Source organism: Bombina bombina, chromosome 2 (assembly GCF_027579735.1).
Source record: "Bombina bombina isolate aBomBom1 chromosome 2, aBomBom1.pri, whole genome shotgun sequence".
Taxonomy (NCBI): Eukaryota; Metazoa; Chordata; class Amphibia; order Anura; family Bombinatoridae; genus Bombina; species Bombina bombina.
In genome coordinates this window covers 970,786,087-970,807,524 of record NC_069500.1, presented here as the reverse complement: position 1 = coordinate 970,807,524, position 21,438 = coordinate 970,786,087, and the positions used below count along the sequence as shown (strand labels likewise).

General features: G+C 41.4%; 1 protein-coding gene across 1 annotated transcript in view; it reads left to right on the top strand.

The window, feature by feature from the left end:
• The window catches only part of DNAJB14 (DnaJ heat shock protein family (Hsp40) member B14), a 122,288-nt gene extending 101,068 nt beyond the window's left edge, over window positions 1-21,220 (top strand). Inside the window, exon 8 of the mRNA XM_053703482.1 lies at window positions 16,769-21,220. Within this exon, the coding sequence (XP_053559457.1) occupies window positions 16,769-16,893 (125 nt within the window). The 3' untranslated portion in view covers window positions 16,894-21,220. The remainder of the gene's footprint in view (window positions 1-16,768) is intronic.
• Window positions 21,221-21,438: the final 218 nt, after the last annotated feature.

The window sequence follows — 21,438 nt, the reverse complement described above, 5'->3', positions numbered from 1 at the left end:
AAAGAAATTATCACCAGACAACGAGGGCGAAGTTATGCCGACTAACTCTCCTCACGTGTCAGTACCTTCGCCTCCCGCTCAGGAGGTGCGTGATTTTGTGGCGCCAAGTACATCAGGGAGGCCCTTACAAATCACTTTGCAAGACATGGCTACTGTTATGACAGAAGTATTATCTAAATTGCCAGAATTAAGAGGCAAGCACGATAGCTCTGGGTTAAGGACAGAGCGCGCGGATGAGGTGAGAGCCATGTCAGATACTGCGTCACAGTTTGCAGAACGTGAAGATGGAGAGCTTCATTCTGTGGGTGACGGATCTGATCCAGGGAGACTGGATTCAGAGATTTCTAATTTTAAATTTAAGCTTGAGAACCTCCGCATATTGCTAGGGGAGGTATTAGCGGCTCTGAATGATTGTAACACGGTTGCAATTCCAGAAAAATTATGTAGGTTGGATAGATACTCTGCGGTACCGGTGTGTACTGACGTGTTTCCTATACCTAAAAGGCTTACAGAGATTATTAGCAAGGAGTGGGATAGACCTGGTGTGCCCTTTTCCCCTCCTCCCATATTTGGGAAAATGTTTCCTATAGACGCCACCACACGAGACTTATGGCAGACGGTCCCTAAGGTGGAGGGAGCAGTTTCTACTTTAGCTAAGCGTACCACTATCCCGGTGGAGGATAGTTGTGCCTTTTCAGATCCAATGGATAAGAAATTAGAGGGTTACCTTAAGAAAATGTTTGTTCAACAAGGTTTTATCTTACAGCCCCTTGCATGCATTGCGCCTGTCACTGCTGCGGCGGCATTCTGGTTTGAGTCTCTGGAAGAGGCCATTCGCACAGCTCCATTGGATGAAATTATGAACAAGCTTAAAGCACTTAAGCTAGCTAACGCATTTGTTTCTGATGCCGTCGTACATTTAACCAAACTTACGGCTAAGAACTCCGGATTCGCCATCCAAGCGCGCAGAGTGCTATGGCTTAAATCCTGGTCAGCTGACGTGACTTCTAAATCTAAATTGCTTAATATTCCTTTCAAAGGGCAGACCTTATTCGGGCCCGGCTTGAAAGAAATTATAGCTGACATTACGGGAGGTAAGGGCCATGCTCTACCTCAGGACAGGGCCAAATCAAAGGCCAAACAGTCTAATTTTCTTGCCTTTCGTAACTTCAAGGCTGGAGCAGCATCAACTTCCTCCGCTCCAAAACAGGAAGGAGCTGTTGCTCGTTACAGGCAGGGCTGGAAAGTTAACCAGTCCTGGAACAAGGGCAAGCAGGCCAAGAAACCTGCTGCTGCCCCCAAGACAGCATGAAGAGAGGGCCCCCTATCCGGAAACGGATCTAGTGGGGGGCAGACTTTCTCTCTTCGCCCAGGCTTGGGCAAGAGATGTCCAGGATCCCTGGGCGTTGGAGATCATATCTCAGGGATATCTCCTGGACTTCAAAACTTCTCCTCCACGAGGGAGATTTCATCTTTCAAGGTTATCAGCAAACCAAATAAAGAAAGAGGCGTTTCTACGCTGTGTACAAGACCTTTTACTAATGGGGGTGATCCACCCAGTTCCGCGGACGGAACACGGGCAGGGATTCTATTCAAATCTATTTGTGGTTCCCAAGAAAGAGGGAACCTTCAGACCAATCTTGGACTTAAAAATCCTAAACAAATTTCTAAGAGTTCCATCATTCAAAATGGAAACTATTCGAACCATCCTTCCCATGATCCAAGAGGGTCAGTACATGACCACAGTGGATTTAAAGGATGCCTACCTTCACATACCGATTCACAAGGATCATTATCGGTACCTAAGATTTGCTTTCCTAGACAGGCATTACCAGTTTGTAGCTCTTCCCTTCGGATTAGCTACGGCTCCAAGAATCTTTACAAAAGTTCTGGGCTCACTTCTGGCGGTACTAAGACCGCGAGGCATAGCGGTGACTCCGTACCTAGACGACATTCTGATACAAGCGTCAAGTTTTCAAACTGCCAAGTCTCATACAGAGATAGTTCTGGCATTTCTGAGGTCGCATGGGTGGAAGGTGAACGTGGAAAAGAGTTCTCTATTACCACTTACAAGAGTTCCCTTTCTAGGGACTCTTATAGATTCTGTAGAGATGAAAATTTACCTGACAGAGTCCAGGTTATCAAAACTTCTAAATGCTTGCCGTGTCCTTCATTCCATTCCACACCCGTCAGTAGCTCAGTGCATGGAAGTAATCGGCTTAATGGTAGCGGCAATGGACATAGTACCATTTGCGCGCCTGCATCTCAGACCGCTGCAATTGTGCATGCTAAGTCAGTGGAACGGGGATTACTCAGATTTGTCCCCCCTACTAAGTCTGGATCAAGAGACCAGAGATTCTCTTCTATGGTGGCTCTCTCGGCCACATCTGTCCAAGGGGATGACCTTTCGCAGGCCAGATTGGACGATTGTAACAACAGACGCCAGCCTTCTAGGCTGGGGCGCAGTCTGGAACTCCCTGAAAGCTCAGGGATTATGGACTCAGGAGGAGAAACTCCTCCCAATAAATATTCTGGAATTAAGAGCAATATTCAATGCTCTCCTAGCTTGGCCTCAGTTAGCAACTCTGAGGTTCATCAGATTTCAGTCGGACAACATCACGACTGTGGTTTACATCAACCATCAAGGGGGAACCAGAAGTTCCCTAGCGATGTTGGAAGTCTCAAAGATAATTCGCTGGGCAAAGTCTCACTCTTGCCACCTGTCAGTGATTTACATCCCAGGCGTAGAGAACTGGGAGGCGGATTTTCTAAGTCGCCAGACTTTTCATCCGGGGGAGTGGGAACTTCATCCGGAGGTCTTTGCACAACTGATTCTTTGTTGGGGCAAACCAGATCTGGATCTCATGGCGTCTCGCCAGAACGCCAAGCTTCCTTGTTACGGATCCAGGTCCAGGGACCCGGGAGCGGTGCTGATAGATGCTCTGACAGCCCCTTGGGTCTTCAACATGGCTTATGTGTTTCCACCATTCCCGATGCTTCCTCGTTTGATTGCCAAGATCAAACATGAGAGAGCTTCGGTGATTCTGATAGCGCCTGCGTGGCCACGCAGGACCTGGTATGCAGACCTAGTGGACATGTCGTCCTGTCCACCGTGGTCTCTACCTCTGAGACAGGACCTTCTAATTCAGGGTCCTTTCAAACATCCAAATCTAATTTCTCTGAGGCTGACTGCATGGAGATTGAACGCTTGATTCTATCAAAGCGTGGCTTCTCGGAGTCGGTTATTGATACCTTAATACAGGCTAGGAAGCTTGTTACCAGAAAAATTTACCATAAGATATGGCGTAAATATTTATATTGGTGCGAATCCAAGAGTTACTCATGGAGTAAGGTTAGGATTCCTAGGATATTGTCCTTTCTACAAGAGGGTTTAGAAAAGGGCTTATCTGCTAGTTCGTTAAAGGGACAGATTTCTGCTTTGTCTATTCTTCTACACAAACGTCTGGCTGAAGTTCCAGACGTTCAGGTTTTTTGTCAGGCTTTAACTAGGATTAAGCCTGTGTTTAAGACTGTTGCTCCGCCGTGGGGCTTAAACTTAGTTCTTAATGTTCTTCAAGGCGTTCCATTTGAACCCCTTCATTCCATTGATATCAAGCTGTTATCCTGGAAGGTTTTGTTTTTGATGGCTATTTCCTCGGCTCGAAGAGTCTCTGAGTTATCTGCCTTACATTGTGATTCTCCTTATCTGATTTTTCATTCAGACAAGGTAGTTCTGCGTACTAAACCTGGGTTCTTACCTAAGGTAGTTACTAACAGGAATATCAATCAAGAGATTGTTGTTCCATCACTGTGTCCTAACCCTTCTTCAAAGAAGGAACGACTTTTGCATAATCTGGACGTAGTCCGTGCCCTGAAGTTCTATTTGCAGGCAACTAAAGATTTTCGTCAAACTTCTTCCCTGTTTGTCGTTTACTCTGGACAGAGAAGAGGTCAAAAGGCTTCGGCTACCTCTCTCTCTTTTTGGCTTCGTAGCATAATACGTTTAGCCTATGAGACTGCTGGACAGCAGCCTCCTGAAAGGATTACAGCTCATTCTACTAGAGCTGTGGCTTCCACCTGGGCCTTTAAAAATGAGGCCTCTGTTGAACAGATTTGCAAGGCTGCGACTTGGTCTTCGCTTCACACCTTTTCAAAATTTTACAAATTTGACACTTTTGCTTCTTCGGAGGCTATTTTTGGGAGAAAGGTACTTCAGGCAGTGGTTCCTTCTGTTTAAGGTTCCTGCCTTGTCCCTCCCTTCATCCGTGTACTTTAGCTTTAGTATTGGTATTCCATAAGTAATGGATGACCCGTGGACTGACTACACTTAACAAGAGAAAACATAATTTATGCTTACCTGATAAATTTATTTCTCTTGTAGTGTAGTCAGTCCACGGCCCGCCCTGTCTTTAAGGCAGATCTAAATTTTAATTAAACTCCAGTCACCACTGCACCCTATGGTTTCTCCTTTCTCGTCTGCTTTGGTCGAATGACTGAATATGACATGTGAGGGGAGGAGCTATGTAGCAAGCTCTGCTGGGTGATCCTCTTGCAGCTTCCTGTTAGGAAGAGATATATTCCATAAGTAATGGATGACCCGTGGACTGACTACACTACAAGAGAAATAAATTTATCAGGTAAGCATAAATTATGTTTTTATTGATGGGACATTTGCATGAGGGTTCATTTGGCTTATTTGGGGTTGTTGTAACCCACATGGCTTTCAGACAAGGTTTGTTGGATTTGTGTCGGCCCCAGCCACATCAAGTGTGGTGGGCGGGGCCTATTTTTGCGCCTCTGTTGCCCATTTAGTTATACTGTCAAGCAGCAAGCAACTTCTCCTGAGGTCCTGATATTCTCCTGAGGGCCTAATCAAAGCTTTAACATCATTTTATCCTTCCCTAAGGGCAGGTAGGGCCACAGCAGAGCTGTGGCAAGGTGCTAATAGGGGTTTAAACCGGTTTTAGACATTTTTCAATCCGGTTTTGTCAATTGGGGGTTTATTGCTTATTTACTTGTGGTGCAATCATCTTAAAGCTTAGTAGGTACACTGTTAAAATTTCAGAAAATTTGAAGCTATTTTAACCTGTTTTGCAGTTTGTGTATTCCTTTTTTTCTCTTAAAGGCACAGTACCGTTTTTGCAAATTGTGTTTTGTCATTAAATAAAGTGTTTTCCAAGCTTGCTTGTCTCATTACTAGCCTGTTAAACATGTCTGACATTGAGGAAACTCATTGTTCAATTTGTTTAGAAGCCATTGGGGAACCCCCTCTTAGAATGTGTCCCACTTGTACTGATATGTCTATAAATTGCAAACAGCATATTTTGACTTATAAGAGTTTGGCATTGGATGATTCTCAGACAGAAGGAAATCAGATTTTGCCATCTAGTTCTCCCCAAGTGTCACAACCAGTAACGCCCGCACAAGCGACGCCAAGTACTTCTAGTGCGTCTAATTCTTTCACCTTGCAAGATATGGCCTCAGTTATGAATACTATCCTCACAGAGTTTTTATCTAAACTGCTAGGGTTGCAAGGGAAGCGCAGTAGCTCTAGGTCAAGAACACATGCTGAGGCTTCTGACGCTTTAGTAGCCGTATCCGATATTCCCTCACAATGTTCTGAAGTAGGGATGAGGGGTTTGCTATCTGAAGGAGAGATTTCTGATTCAGGAAGGATATTCCCTCAGACAGATTCAGATATGACGGCATTTAAATTTAAGCTAGAACACCTCCTTTTATTGCTCAGGGAGGTTTTAGCGACTCTGGATGATTGTGACCCTATTGTAGTTCCAGAGAAATTGTGTAAAATGGACAAATATTTAGAGGTTCCTGTTTACACTGATGTTTTTCCAGTCCCTAAGAGGATTTCGGACATTGTTACTAAGGAGTGGGATAGACCAGGTATTCTGTTCGCTCCCCCTCCTGTTTTTAAGAAAATTTCTCCAACATTGGTGTGTCCGGTCCACGGCGTCATCCATAACTTGTGGGAATATTCTCTTCCCCAACAGGAAATGGCAAAGAGCACAGCAAAAGCCCCCCCAGTCATTCTCTTTGCCGCTCTGAACAAGTAGCATCTCCATGGAGATGGTGAAGAGTATGTGGTGTTTAGTTGTAGTTTTTTATTCTTCTATCAAGAGTTTGTTATTTTAAAATAGTGCTGGTATGTACTATTTACTCTGAAACAGAAAAAGATGAAGAGTTCTGTTTAAAAGAGGAGTATGATTTTAGCAGCAGTAACTAAAATCAATTGCTGTTCCCACACAGGACTGTTGAGCTGAGAGAACTTCAGTTGGGGGGAACAGTTTGCAGACTTTTCTGCTCAAGGTATGACTAGCCATTTTTCTAACAAGACTGTGTAATGCTGGAAGGCTGTCATTTTTCCCTCATGGGGATCGGTAAGCCATTTTCTTAGACTCAAACAGAATAAAGGGCTTATTATGGGCTATAAACTGGTGGACACTTTTAGGGGCTAAATCGATTGCTTTATTTAAGTATTATATGCAGTTTGAAGTGAATTTCACACTTTTCTAATACTGGGGAACGTTTTTAACGCCAGGCACTTGTTAAGACACCTTCCCAGTCAGGAAGGGCCTTTCTCTATAGTAGGCATAGCCTCATTTTCGTGCCATTATTGCGCAGTTACTTTTGAGTACAGTACATGCAGCTGCATGTGTGAGGGTCTGGCATCCACTGAAAATGATCCTAGAAGGCTTCAACTGGTATCGTATACCCCCCTGGGATTGGTGAAGTCGCAACAAAGGCTGTGGCTGGGACTGTAGGGGGGTTAAAATTGCAAACTGCTCCGGTTTCCACATTTTAAGGGTTAACAGCTTGAAAATTGGGGTGCAATACTTATTATTTGGATAATTCCTTCATAGTTTTTCACATATTCAGTAATAAAGTGTGCCCTGTTTAACATTTAAAGAGACAGTAACGGTTTTGTTTTAAAACTGTTTTTGTGCTTTATTAACCAGTTTAAGCCTGTTTAACATGTCTGTGCCTTCAGATAGATCATGTTCTGTATGTATGGAAGCCAATGTGGTTTCCCCTTCAAATATGTGTGATAATTGTGCCATAGCGTCCAAACAAAGTAAGGACAGTACTGTCACAAATAGTAAGGTTGCCCAGGATGATTCCTCAGATGAAGGAAGTAGACATAGTTCTACATCATCTCCTTCTGTGTCTATACCAGTTATGCCCGCGCAGGCGACCCCTAGTACTTCTAGCGCGCCAATGCTTGTTACTATGCAACAATTGACGGCAGTAATGGATAACTCCATAGCTAATATTTTATCCAAAATGCCAGCATTTCAGAGCGCGATTTTTTTAAACACTGTAGAGCAGGAGGGCGCTGATGATAATTTTTCTGTCATACCCTCACACCAATCTGAAGTGGCAGTGAGGGAGGGTTTGTCAGATGGGGAAATTTCTGATACAGGAAGAATTTCTCAGCAGGCAGAACCTGATGTTGTGACATTTTAATTAGAGCATCTCCGCGCAATACTTAAGGAGGTGCTATCTACTCTGGATGATTGTGACAATCTGGTCATCCCAGAAAAATTGTGCAAGATGGACAAGTTCCTAGAGGTCCTGGTGCACCCTGATGCTTTTCCGATACCTAAACGGGTAGCGGACATAGTGAATAAGGAGTGGGAGAAGCCAGGCATACCTTTTTGTCCCTCCTCCTATATTTAAGAAATTGTTCCCTATGGTCGACCCCAGGAAGGATTTATGGCAAACATTCCCTAAGGTCGAGGGGGCGGTTTCTACACTAGCCAAGCGCACGACCATTCCTATTGAGGACAATTGTGCTTTCAAAGATCTTATGGATAAAAAATTGGAGGGTTTGCTTAAAAAGATTTTTGTACAGCAAGGTTACCTCCTTCAACCTATTTCATGCATTATTCCTGTCACTACAGCGGCGTGGTTCTGGTTCGAGGAACTGGAAAAGTCGCTCAGTAGGGAGACTCCGTATGAGGAAGTCATGGACAGAATTCACGCACTTAAGTTAGCTAATTCCTTTATTTTAGACGCCGCTTTCCAGTTAGCGAGGTTAGCGGCGAAAAAATTCAGGGTTTGCAATTGTGGCGCGCAGAGCGCTCTGGCTAAAGTCTTAGTCGGCGGATGTATCTTCCAAGACAAAATTGCTTAATATCCCTTTCAAAGGTAAGACCCTTTTTGGGCCAGAATTGAAAGAGATTATTTCAGACATCACTGGGGGTAAGGGCCATGCCCCCCACAGGATAGGCCTTTCAAGGCTAAGAATAAGTCCAATTTTCGTTCCTTTCGCAATTTCAGGAACGGACCGGCTTCCAACTCTGCAGCCTCTAGACAAGAGGGTAACGCTTCCCAGACTAAACCAGCTTGGAAACCAATGCAAGGCTGGAACAAGGGTAAACAGGCCAAGAAGCCTGCTGCTGCTACCAAAACAGCATGAAGGGGTAGCCCCCCGATCCGGGACCGGATCTAGTAGGGGGCAGACTCTCTCTCTTTGCTCAGGCTTGGGCAAGAGATGTTCCGGATCCCTGGGCACTAGAAATAGTCTCTCAGGGTTATCTTCTAGAATTCAAGGAACTACCCCCAAGGGGAAGGTTCCACATGTCTCACTTATCTTCAAACCAAATAAAGAGACAGGCATTCTTACATTGTGTAGAAGACCTGTTAAAGATGGGAGTGATACACCCAGTTCCAACTGTGGAACAAGGTCAGGGGTTTTACTCAAATCTGTTTGTAGTTCCCAAAAAAGAGGGAACTTTCGGACCAATTCTGGATTTAAAAATTCTAAACAAATTTCTCAGAGTTCCATCGTTCAAAATGGAAACCATTCGAACAATTTTACATACAATCCTGGAGGGTCAATTTATGACTACCGTGGATCTAAAGGATGCGTATCTACATATTCCTATCCACAAAGATCATCATCAGTTCCTAAGGTTCGCCTTTCTGGACAAACATTACAAGTTCGTGGCTCTCCCATTCGGCTAGCCACTGCTCCAAGGATTTTCACAAAGGTGCTCGGGTCCTTTCTAGCGGTCCTAAGACCAAGGGGTATTGCAGTGGCACCTTATCTGGACGACATTCTAATCCAAGCGTCGTCTCTTTCCAAAGCAAAGGCTCATACAGACATTGTTCTAGCCTTTCTCAGATCTCACGGGTGGAAGGTGAACGTAGAAAAGAGTTCCCTGTCTCCGTCGACAAGAGTTCCCTTTTTGGGAACAATAATAGATTCTTTAGAAATGAAGATCTTCCTGACAGAAGTCAGAAAGTCAAAGCTTCTAAACGCTTGTCAAGTTCTTCACTCTATTCTGCAGCCTTCCATAGCTCAGTGCATGGAAGTAGTAGGGTTGATGGTCGCAGCAATGGCCATAGTTCCTTTTGCTCGAATTCATCTAAGACCATTACAACTGTGCATGCTCAAGCAGTGGAATGGGGAATATACAGACTTGTCTCCAATGATGCAAGTAGACCAGATGACCAGAGACTCACTCCGTTGGTGGTTGACCCAGGATCACCTGTCCCAGGGAATGAGTTTCCGCAGACCAGAGTGGGTCATTGTCACGACCAACGCCAGTCTATTAGGCTGGGGCGCGGTCTGGGGTTCCCTGAAAGCTCAGGGTCTATGGTCTCGGGAAGAGTCTCTTCTCCCGATAAACATCCTGGAACTGAGAGCGATACTCAGTGCTCTCCGGGCTTGGCCTCAACTAGCGAAGGCCGGATTCATAAGATTCCAGTTAGACAACATGACTACTGTAGCGTACATCAACCATCAGGGGGGAACAAGGAGTTCCTTGGCGATGAGAGAGGTGTCCAAAATCATCAAATGGGCGGAGGATCACTCCTGCCACCTATCTGCAATCCACATCCCAGGAGTAGACAACTGGGAGGCGGATTATCTGAGTCGTCAGACTTTCCATCCGGGGGAGTGGGAACTCCACCCGGAGGTGTTTGCCCAGTTAACTCAATTATGGGGCATTCCAGACATGGATCTGATGGCGTCTCGTCAGAACTTCAAGGTTTCTTGCTACGGGTCCAGATCCAGGGATCCCAAGGCGGCTCTAGTGGATGCATTAGTGGCGCCTTGGTCGTTCAACCTAGCTTATGCGTTTCCACCGTTCCCCCTCCTTCCCAGGCTTGTAGCCAGGATTAAACAGGAGAAGGCCTCTGTGATTCTGATAGCTCCTGCGTGGCCGCGCAGGACTTGGTATGCAGACCTGGTGAATATGTCATCGGCTCCACCTTGGAAGCTACCTTTGAGACAGGATCTTCTAGTACAAGGTCCATTCGAACATCCAAATCTAGTTTCTCTGCAGCTGACTGCTTGGAAATTGAACGTTTGATTTTATCCAAGCGTGGGTTTTCAGATTCAGTGATAGATATTCTGATCCAAGCCAGAAAACCTGTGACTAGAAAGATTTACCATAAAATATGGAAAACATATATCTGTTGGTGTGAATCCAAGGGATTCTCCTGGAGTAAGATTAAAATTCCTAGGATCCTCTCCTTTCTCCAAGAAGGTTTGGATAAGGGATTGTCAGCGAGTTCTCTAAAAGGACAGATTTCTGCTTTATCTGTCTTGTTACACAAACGACTGGCAGCTGTGCCAGATGTACAAGCTTTTGTACAGGCTTTGGTTAGAATCAAGCCTGTTTACAGACCCTTGACTCCTCCCTGGAGTCTAAATTTAGTTCTTTCAGTTCTGCAAGGGGTTCCGTTTGAACCCTTACATTCCATAGATATTAAGTTACTATCTTGGAAAGTTTTGTTTTTGGTTGCTATTTCTTCTGCTAGAAGAGTTTCTGAATTATCTGCTTTGCAGTGTGACCCACCCTATCTGGTGTTCCATTCAGATAAGGTTGTTTTGCATACCAAGCCTGGTTTTCTTCCAAAAGTTGTTTCCAACAAGAACATTAACCAGGAAATAGTTGTTCCTTTTTTGTGTCCGAATCCAGTTTCAAAGAAGGAACGTTTGTTACACAATTTAGATGTGGTCCGCGCATTAAAGTTCTATTTAGAAGCAACAAAGGATTTCAGACAAACTTCTTCTTTGTTTGTCGTTTATTCTGGTAAGAGGAGAGGACAAAAAGCTACTGCTACCTCTCTTTCTTTCTGGCTGAAAAGCATCATCCGATTGGCTTATGAGACTGCCGGACGTCAGCCTCCTGAACGAATCACAGCTCACTCTACTAGGGCTGTGGCTTCCACATGGGCCTTCAAGAACGAGGCTTCTGTTGATCAGATATGTAAGGCAGCGACTTGGTCTTCCCTGCACACTTTTGCCAAATTCTACAAATTTTATACTTTTGCTTCTTCGGAAGCTATTTTTGGGAGACAGGTTTTGCAAGCCGTGGTGCCTTCTGTTTAGGTAACCTGATTTGCTCCCTCCCTTCATCCGTGTCCTAAAGCTTTGGTATTGGTTCCCACAAGTTATGGATGACGCCGTGGACCGGACACACCAATGTTGGAGAAAACAGAATTTATGCTTACCTGATAAATTACTTTCTCCAACGGTGTGTCCGGTCCACGGCCCGCCCTGGTTTTTTTAATCAGGTTTGAAAAATTTCTTTCTCTATACACTACAGTCACCACGGCACCCTATAGTTTCTCCTTTTTTTCTCCTAACCGTCGGTCGAATGACTGGGGGGGGCGGAGCCTGGGAGGGACTATATGGACAGCTTTTGCTGTGCTCTTTGCCATTTCCTGTTGGGGAAGAGAATATTCCCATAAGTTATGGATGACGCCGTGGACCGGACACACCGTTGGAGAAAGTAATTTATCAGGTAAGCATAAATTCTGTTTTTTCCCATATCTGATACCATGAGGGACTCATGGCAGATGGTCCCTAAGGTGGAGGGAGCTATTTCTACTCTGGCTAAGCGCACAACTATACCTATTGAAGACAGTTGTGCTTTCATTGATCCTATGGATAAAAAATTAGAGGGTCTCCTAAAGAAAATTTTTGTTCATCAAGGTTTTCTTCTTCAACCTATAGCATGCATTGTTCCTGTAACCACTGCAGCTGCCTTCTTGTTTGAGGCTCTAGAAGAGGCTCTTCAGGTGGAGACCCCACTAGATGATATTCTGGACAGAATTAAGGCTCTTAAGATAGCTAATTCTTTTATTACAGACGCCGCTTTCACCTCGCTAAGTTAGAGGCAAAGAATTCAGGTTTTGCCATTTTAGAGAGTTATGGCTTAAAGTGAAGGTAAAGTTTTCTTGAATTGAAGGCATAAATTCATATATTATTAAAAGAATAAGCTGTTAGCTAAGTTTATTTTAATATTTTTGATCAATTATCTGCCTATCGTTTACATGAAAACTCTTCCCCACCTCTACTTCCGCACTTTCTATGCTGTGACATATAGAGCGGTCTCACCCGCTCTATACGCATCTCCAAAGCGCAAGCACGGTAATCATACCTATTGCGCATGCGCGAATCGCCGGTTTCTACCGATACTGAGTGTGTGTATAGAACTAAGTGTGTATAGAAGTATCGTATTTATCCGAAGTACAGCAATCATTAGCAATGGTCTTCTGTTTCTGAGACGTCTGTAGCAAACAAACAGTGGTATAAATATGTGGCTAGTCCTACTTAAATCTATTACGCATGCGCAAAAGACGGGAACGCGCCTTGAGTACAATATGAAGAAGAGAGATCAGCGCATGCGCACTTTAAAAGGGATGTGAGTGACGTAGATCGACGGCCGCCTAACGGCCAGATTTTCAATTGGATGTAAGGAGAACGTGATTTATAAAAAAACGGGTTGAATTTGATTAGCTAGAAAGATATTTATTAGGGCGATAAGTACAGTTAACAATGATTTTATACAAGATGATGAATGAAATTAATATTCATTTGGGACAGAGAATTGAATTCAATATTGTCAAACAGGTAACTTAACCTTCACTTTAAGTCCTGGTCGGCTGATGTGTCATCTAAATCTAAGCTTTTGACCATCCCTTTCAAAAGTAAGACCCTATTCGGGCCTGCACTGAAAGAGATCATTTCTCCCTCAAGATAAGTCGAATAAGACAAGGACCAAACAAAATAATTTTAGTTCCTTTCGAAACTTCAAGGGTGGTCCCACTTCCACTTCCCCTGCTGCAAAGCAAGAGGGGAACTTTGCTCAAACCAACCTGGAGACCTAACCAGGCTTGGAACAAGGGTAAACAGGCCAAAAAGCCTGCTGCTGCTACTAAGACAGCATGAAGGGGTAGCCCCCGATCCGGGACCGGATCTAGTAGGGGGCAGACTCTCTCTCTTTGCTCAGGCCTGGGCAAGAGACGTTCAGGACTCCTGGGCCGTGGAAATTGTAACCCAGGGGTATCTTCTAGATTTCAAAGATTCTCCTCCAAGGGGGAGATTCCATCTTTCTCAATTGTCTGTAAACCAGACAAAAAGAGAGGCGTTCTTACGCTGTGTATAGAAGACCTTTTTACCATGGGAGTGATCTGCCCAGTTCCGAAAGCAGAAAAGGGGCAGGGTTTCTACTCCAATCTGTTTGAGGTTCCCAAAAAAGAGGGAACCTTCAGACCAATTCTAGATCTCAAGATCCTAAACCAATTCCTAAGAGTTCCATCCTTCAAGATGGAGACCATTCAGACTATTTTACCAATGATCCAGGAGGGTCAATATATGACCACCGTGGATTTAAAGGATGCGTATCTACACATTCCTATCCACAAAGATCATCACCAGTTCCTCAGGTTTGCCTTTCTGGACAGGCATTACCAGTTTGTGGCTCTTCCCTTCGGGTTGGCCACGGCGCCAAGAATCTTCACAAAAGTGCTAGGGTCCCTGCTGGCGGTCCTAAGGCCGCGGGGCATTGCAGTGGCGCCTTATCTAGATGACATCCTAATTCAAGCGTCGACTTTCCAACTAGCCAAGTCTCACACGGACTTAGTGTTGGCCTTTCTAAGATCTCATGGCGCGAAGGTGAACGTGAAAGAGTTCTTATTCCTCTCACAAGAGTTCCATTCCTGGGAACTCTGATAGATTCGGTGGACATGAAAATATTTCTGACGGAGGTCAGGAAATCAAAGATTTTAACCACCTGCTGAGCTCTTCATTCCATTCCTCGGCCGTCAGTGTCTCAGTGTATGGAGGTAATCGGACTTATGGTAGCGGCAATGGACATAGTTTAGTTTGCTCGCTTGCATCTCAGACCACTGCAACTATGCATGCTCAAACAGTGGAATGGGGATTATGCAGATTTATCTCCTCAGATAAATCTGGATCAAGAGACCAGAGACTCTCTTCTTTGGTGGTTGTCACAGGATCACCTGTCCAGGGGAATGTGTTTCCGCAGGCCAGCATGGGTTATTGTGACGACGGACACCAGCCTACTGGGCTGGGGTGCAGTCTTGAATTCCCTGAAAGCACAGCGTTTGTGGACTCAGGAGGAGGCCCTCCTACCGATAAATATTCTGGAATTAAGAGCGATATTCAATGCTCTTCAGACGTGGCCTCAGCTGGCTTCGTCCGGATTCATCAGGTTTCAGTCGGACAACATCACGACTGTAGCTTATATCAATCATCAGGGGGGAACAAGGAGTTCCTTGGCGATGATGGAAGTTTCCAGGATAATCCGATGGGCAGAGACTCACACTTGCCATCTATCAGCGATCTATATCCCAGGGGTAGAGAACTGGGAGGCAGATTTTCTAAGTCGTCAGACTTTTCATCCGGGGGAGTGGGAGCTCCATCCGGAGGTGTTTGCTCAACTGGTTAAGCTATGGGGCACACCAGAATTGGATTTGATGGCGTCTCGTCAGAACGCCAAACTTCCTTGTTACGAATCCAGGTCCAGGGATCCTCAGGAAGTACTGATAGATACTCTAGCAGTATCCTGGTCGTTCAACCTGGCTTATGTGTTTCCACCATTTCCTCTCCTTCCCCGTTTGATTGCCAGAATCAAACAGGAGAGAGCTTTGGTGATTTTGATAGCACCTGCGTGGCCACGCAGGACTTGGTATGCAGACCTGGTGGATATGTCATCTCTACCACCATGGACTCTGCCACTGCGACGAGACCTTCTAATTCAAGGTCCGTTCAAGCATCCAAATCTACTTTCTCTGCAACTGACTGCTTGGAGATTTTATCAAAGCGGGGTTTCCTTGAGTCGGTCATAGATACCTTGATTCAGGCTTGAAAGCCTGTCACCAGGAAAATCTATCATAAGATATGGCGAAAATATCTTTTTTGGTGCGAATCCAAAGGCTACTCATGGAGTAAGATCAAGATTCCTAGGATTTTGGCCTTTCTTCAAGAAGGATTGGAAAAAGGATTGTCAGCTAGTTCCCTAAAGGGGCAGATATCTGCTTTGTCTATCCTATTGCACAAGCGTCTGGCTGATGTCCCAGACATTCAGGCTTTTTGTCAGGCTTTAGTTAGAATCAAGCCTGTGTTTAAACCTGTTGCTCCGCCATGGAGTCTAAATTTAGTTCTTAATGTTCTTCAGGGGGTTCCGTTTGAACCCATGCATTCCATAGATATTAAGCTTCTATCTTGGAAAGTTCTGTTTCTAGTTGCTATCTCTTCAGCTCGAAGAGTTTCTGAACTATCTGCATTACAATGCAACTCGCCTTATCTTGTTTTCCATGCTGATAAGGTGGTTTTGCGTACCAAACCTGGGTTCCTCCCTAAGGTTGTTTCTAACAGGAATATCAATCAGGAAATTGTTGTTCCTTCTCTGTGTCCTAATCCTCCTCCTAAGAAGGAACGTCTGTTGCACAACTTGGACGTGGTTCGTGCTTTGAAGTTTTATTTGCAGGCAACCAAAGATTTTCGCCAATCATCTTCTTTGTTTGTTGTCTATGCTGGAAAGCGCAGAGGTCAAAAGGCTACGGCTACTTCTCTTTCCTTTTGGCTGAAAAGCATCATCCGTTTGGCTTATGAGACTGCTGGACAGCAGCCTCCTGAAAGAATTACAGCTTACTCCACTAGAGCGGTGGCTTCCACATGGGCTTTTAAAAATGATGCTTCTGTTGAACAGATTTGTAAGGCTGCGACTTGGTCTTCACTTCATACCTTTTCCAAATTTTCCAAATTTGATACTTTTGCTTCTTCGGAGGCTATTTTTGGGAGAAAGTTTTTGCAAGCAGTGGTGCCTTCTGTTTAGGTTCCTGTCTTGTCCCTCCCTTCATCTGTTTCCTAAAGCTTTGGTATTGGTATCCCACAAGTTAGGATGAATCCGTGGAATCGGTACATCTTGCAAAATAAAATAAAATTTATGCTTGGCTGATAAATTTCTTTCTTTTGCGATGTACCGAGTCCACGGCCCTCCCTGTCTATTCAAGACAGATAGTATTTTTTTTTTATGTAAACTTCAGTCACCTCTGCACCTTATAGTTTCTCCTTTTCTTCCTTGGTCTTCGGTCGAATGACTGGGGGGTGGAGTTAAGAGGGGAGCTATATAGACAGCTCTGCTGTGGTGCTCTCTTTGCTACTTCCTGTCAGGAAGGACAATATCCCACAAGTTAGGAAGAATCCGTGGACTCGGTACATCGCAAAAAAAAGAAATTTATCAGGTAAGTTTAAATTTTGTTTTTTAAACGATAACAATTCTGGTGTAGACTGTCCCTTTAAGTCATCAGTGGAATGAGTTAATTATTATCCGATTACCAGCACAACAGACAAAATAACATGACCATTATTAGTCAGCAAAAGCCCCATCTCCCTTAGTCTGAGAGAACTAATGTAATTATATTTTGCATTAAACTGAAATAATGACAATGACTGAGTAAATATGACTATCCTATCTCGTTTCAGAATCAGATTTAACACACGCTGCTAAAGTATACAGGGATGAAAGATTAAGATTAAAAGCAGAATCCATATCCATGGAAAACTGTAAAGAACTTCAACGACTAACCGCAATCTACAAAGGAGGATGAATCTGAGAACTTGTCCATATGAAGATATTTTTTTTTTCCCCTTAAAGAAAAAAAAACAAACTGTAGTTCTATTATGGTTTTACAGAAGAGGTCTGTGTACCATATTTTGAATTGACTCTTCTTAACAAAAATGAAGATCACAAAACTCATTTTTAATAGTAATTTTGTTGGTTTCCATTGAAAGTGTAGATAATTATTGAGGCAGAGTACAACTTATGAAAAAGCAAGTGTTTGCAATTACATAATTTCTCAGAATTCCTGTGGCGTGTAAATATTTCACCAATTTGTTTTGTATATAAGATATTATATTGTACATTCCTTCATCTGTCATATTGTTTTTATTCTAAATATACACAGATAAACAGTTTAATGATAATCCACATATGTAGTAACTGATGAGAAAAGTGAGATCAAGAATCAGAATCAGTGAATAGTAATATCAATGGGTGCAGTAAATTAAAACCGTGGAAACAGGACATCAAATACCAAACCCTTTTGTTAACATTCCTTTGCTTTTTGTTAAAGACAAAATGCAAGGTGCAAACATACAGATATTTTATGTTCCATTCCATGCAGATATTTTACATTCCATTTTAGAATAATATGTAAAACTATTGTTACAAATATATATTATCATTCTGAGCCAGATAGACTGTTATACCTAGTTTTGAATAGTGATGCACCGAAATGGAAATTCTGGACCGAATCCGAAAATCCGGGATGCACTTGGCCGAAAACCCGAAACTAATACCGAAAATGTATTTTTTCAAATTATTTTCAAATTTCTTTTTTTTAGTTTTTTTTGCATAATTAGAGCCAATAAAAAAAAGCCCACACTTTTATTGAAAGTAACACACTAAAATATCTTAAAACAATAATATGCTACACAATAATTTTACCAAGAAAAAAAAAAAAGGCAAAAAATAATGCAATTTTCGTCTAAAATGTTTCTGCGACCAAAATTTTGGTGCATCCCTACTTAAAACAATTATAAATGTCAATATACTGTATTATTCTTCATTTAGTTCTATGTAACAATCATATTTAACAGTTTTTTTTTTACCAATTATCCAAATAAAGTATAATCCTAGAAAACTCATATGCAGGACAGTAAGTCAAGTAATAAACCTAAACAGCAGCTCTAGGCTAGCATCAAATTTGAAACATGCTACACAATAATTTTACCGAAAATAACAGGCAAAAAAACCCGAAAACCGAAATAGCCAAAAATGCCATTTTCGGCTGAAACTTTCTGCGGCCGAAATTTCGGTGCATCCCTAGTTTGGAAGGATTGGTGTTATGGAGTTGTATATAGTCATTTCTTATCCTGCATACTGTTAGTAGGGTCGATATCCTCAAAATACTGACAGATTTTGAATTAAACTAATATAAAATTTAAAAAAAGGCTTCATTAAAGGGAAAGTATACACCAATTTTCATAAAACTGCATGTAATAGACACTACTATAAAGAATAATATGCACAGATACTGATCTAAAAATCCAGTATAAAAGCTTCCAGTTTAGCGCTGGTAAAAAGGTAGTTGGAACACCCACTGCAAGTGGGGAAAAGCAGACACTCCTCCCTTCCTTTGCATATGAAAATACTCTTTACACAAACAGAATGAAGCTGGAGTAGGTATACATCGGTATTCTCCTAAAACTTTGGGGCTTTGCTTCAGAGCAATGTTATTTAAAAATAAGCAACACCTATACATTAAAAAAAAACAAAAAAAAAACTGTATGGGCTATATAAATGGATCATCTGCAAAACATTTATGCAAAGAAAAATCTAGTGTATAATGTCCCTTTAATGCTGGTCTGACACCATGTTCTTTTTTTTTTTTTTTTTGCAGACAATATAAAATAAACCATGTTTTATGACCGGAGGGAAAGCAATACTCTGGTTCCTTCAGAACGTACACAATAATGTGATTAACAATTCAGATTTTAAATTTTTACACTGCAATTGACTATGCTAAAATGTGAAACTTAGGAGCTTTTTGCACAGAAAGAAAAAGTATGTATTAGTTTGTTTATTAGGGTACCAGTGATTGTCTCCAAAGACTGGCCCTCAATTGTATGTAGACAATTATGAATTCCTGTGTATTATATTCCAAGATCTTTTTAAACTGTCACAGCAGGCTTGTGAATAATCCATTTTGTTTGCCAGACTTAATATATCTGTTCTGTGCCTTTCCTCTTTATTTGTGTATGCAATTTGTTATTTTGCATCTCATTTCTGTTTTACATCTGCTTAGTTCATTTTCCCCACGGTTTTTTTTTTTGTTTGTTTTGTTTAAAGTAAAGCTATTTTTTTAATTACCACAAAAAAAATTTTTTCCTACTTTATTATTCCAGATACCAGTATTTCTCATAAATTAAATGTAAACATTTCTTCCTCATAAGGCTTTGCGCTTCATGTAATTACACATTTCTGTGGATTGGAAAAATCCATTGGAGTTTGAGGCCGTGTAAGACTGAAAGGTCTAAAAGTGACATCAATATTTTGATCATGCATTCTACATTTTACAAAGCTTTTTTTTTTTGTTGCTTTTTTTTCATTGGACAATTCTAAATGGAAACTTTGCAATAGATCATTGGAAAGGACTGTGCTCCAGAAAGTCATCTCCTTTTGAGTTTTTAACTCATTTCAAGTGCACAAATCACTGAATATTCTACCTGAAATAACAGAAGAACTGAGCAATAAAACAGTAATGGGAACTTAAATGCAAAAGATAGTCCTAAAACACATTGTGGACTTATATTTTTTTATTTTGTTATGCTTCATAGGAGATTTTATTTGCAAATATATTTTAAACTTTGCTTTTGTAGGTGATAAAAATCTAAGCCATCTGTATCCCATTAGTATTGTGTTATGAATAGTTTCAGGACAAGCACATTATAATATCTGGCTAAGAAGACTGTCTTTGTGATTGCCATACAAACTAGTTAAAGGATATTTTTTCTCATGACTTTTGATTATGACCATAATGATTTAGTTATCTAATTGTCATTGGTCTTGAAGAGCTTATGTTTTAATATAGGCTACCTAATGACATTCACTTCATTTGTGGTCAAGTATATAGTGAGTTTGTTTGTTGCTTGTAGTCTAGGGAAGTATTTCTCAACAGTAGTCCTCATGGACGCCACAAATACCAGATTTCAGTGGCCCAGTCTTTGTGATTTGATAAACATGTGCTCAGGTGGCAAACTCATTTAAATCTGAATTGGTGGTCAAAGGACAGCAAGTCAGCCTTGAAGAATAATTTTCATTTTAAATTCCTTAAACTATAGTGACTAAATTACCTTCTTAAAATGTACTGATCTGATGATCTTTCTATTTATCTACAATTACCTATCCAATAGAACAGTGCATCATAAAATATACTTTCCAAGCTCAAAATAAGTTCTTATGTATTTGATAATCTTTAAAGATGGAAAATAAATTTGGATGAATGCCATTAGGAAGCCCTTTAGATTTGTACACTAAGTTCTCACATTTCTAACTTTAGATCCTTATATTTTTGATAAAGATAGTTTATTAAAGAACTTCCCTAATTTGTGCATACTTGGTTAATGTATTTTGCAATCGCTTTGCTTCTGTACCACAATAAAAATATTATATTACCAGTGTCTCTTGTACAGAGGTCAAAGATCTCATTTATGTGAATTATTATTTTAAGTAATATGTCATCCAACATGGTATGTTTAACAGTAAGTATAGACATACTCCTTACATTAAGGAGTAGTTAATTTATTGTAAAATCTGTTTTTATATTTTTATTTTTTTCTTGGCAGCATTTCTTGGTTTTGGTATTTTTGATCACAGATCACATATTGAAGCTGTTGGTACTGTATTGACTTCCATGACTTTCAGTGGATGCCTCAAATCCTATAATTGTATAATAAATCCAAGGCTTTCTTTAGCAGGGTTTATGTGAAATTCCTAAAGTAGCCCTCTTACCTTTTTAAATGCATCAAATATTTATTTTCTAATAAATAATGTTCAAAGTACTTTATAATTGTATTTACCTTGACAATTAATTTGCATAAATCTTAGTGAATGTTAATAAGCCTACTGGGAGTTTAAAACATGTTTTTTTTTTAATTTATTTAATGTAATGAATACCAGTCAAATGTCTAAATAAAATTATTTTCATGTGAAATTGGTTTGTTATTGATATAATTGTTTTTTTACATACAGCTCAGTTAGCTCTACCCACTGTATATTGATGTCCGTAATTTGTATGGAGGTACTGCTTAGATAGAAAATCTTAAACTTTTACACTGGGAGTTTTATCCTATGAATAAACATACTGCATCCAAGTTCGTTTTTCATTTTTATAAAAAATTATATTATGTTCATATTTGGTACTGTATAGCAGCCAGATGTTACACTTCATGATTGCTCACATTTAGCGGTTATATGTTGTGTAAGTAGCCAGTTACCTACTAAATAAGAGTGAAAATGTACATGAAACTTTGAAGATAAATGATTTAACGAGACAGAGCGAGAAAAAGAGAAAAAAAAAACTTCTTCCAAA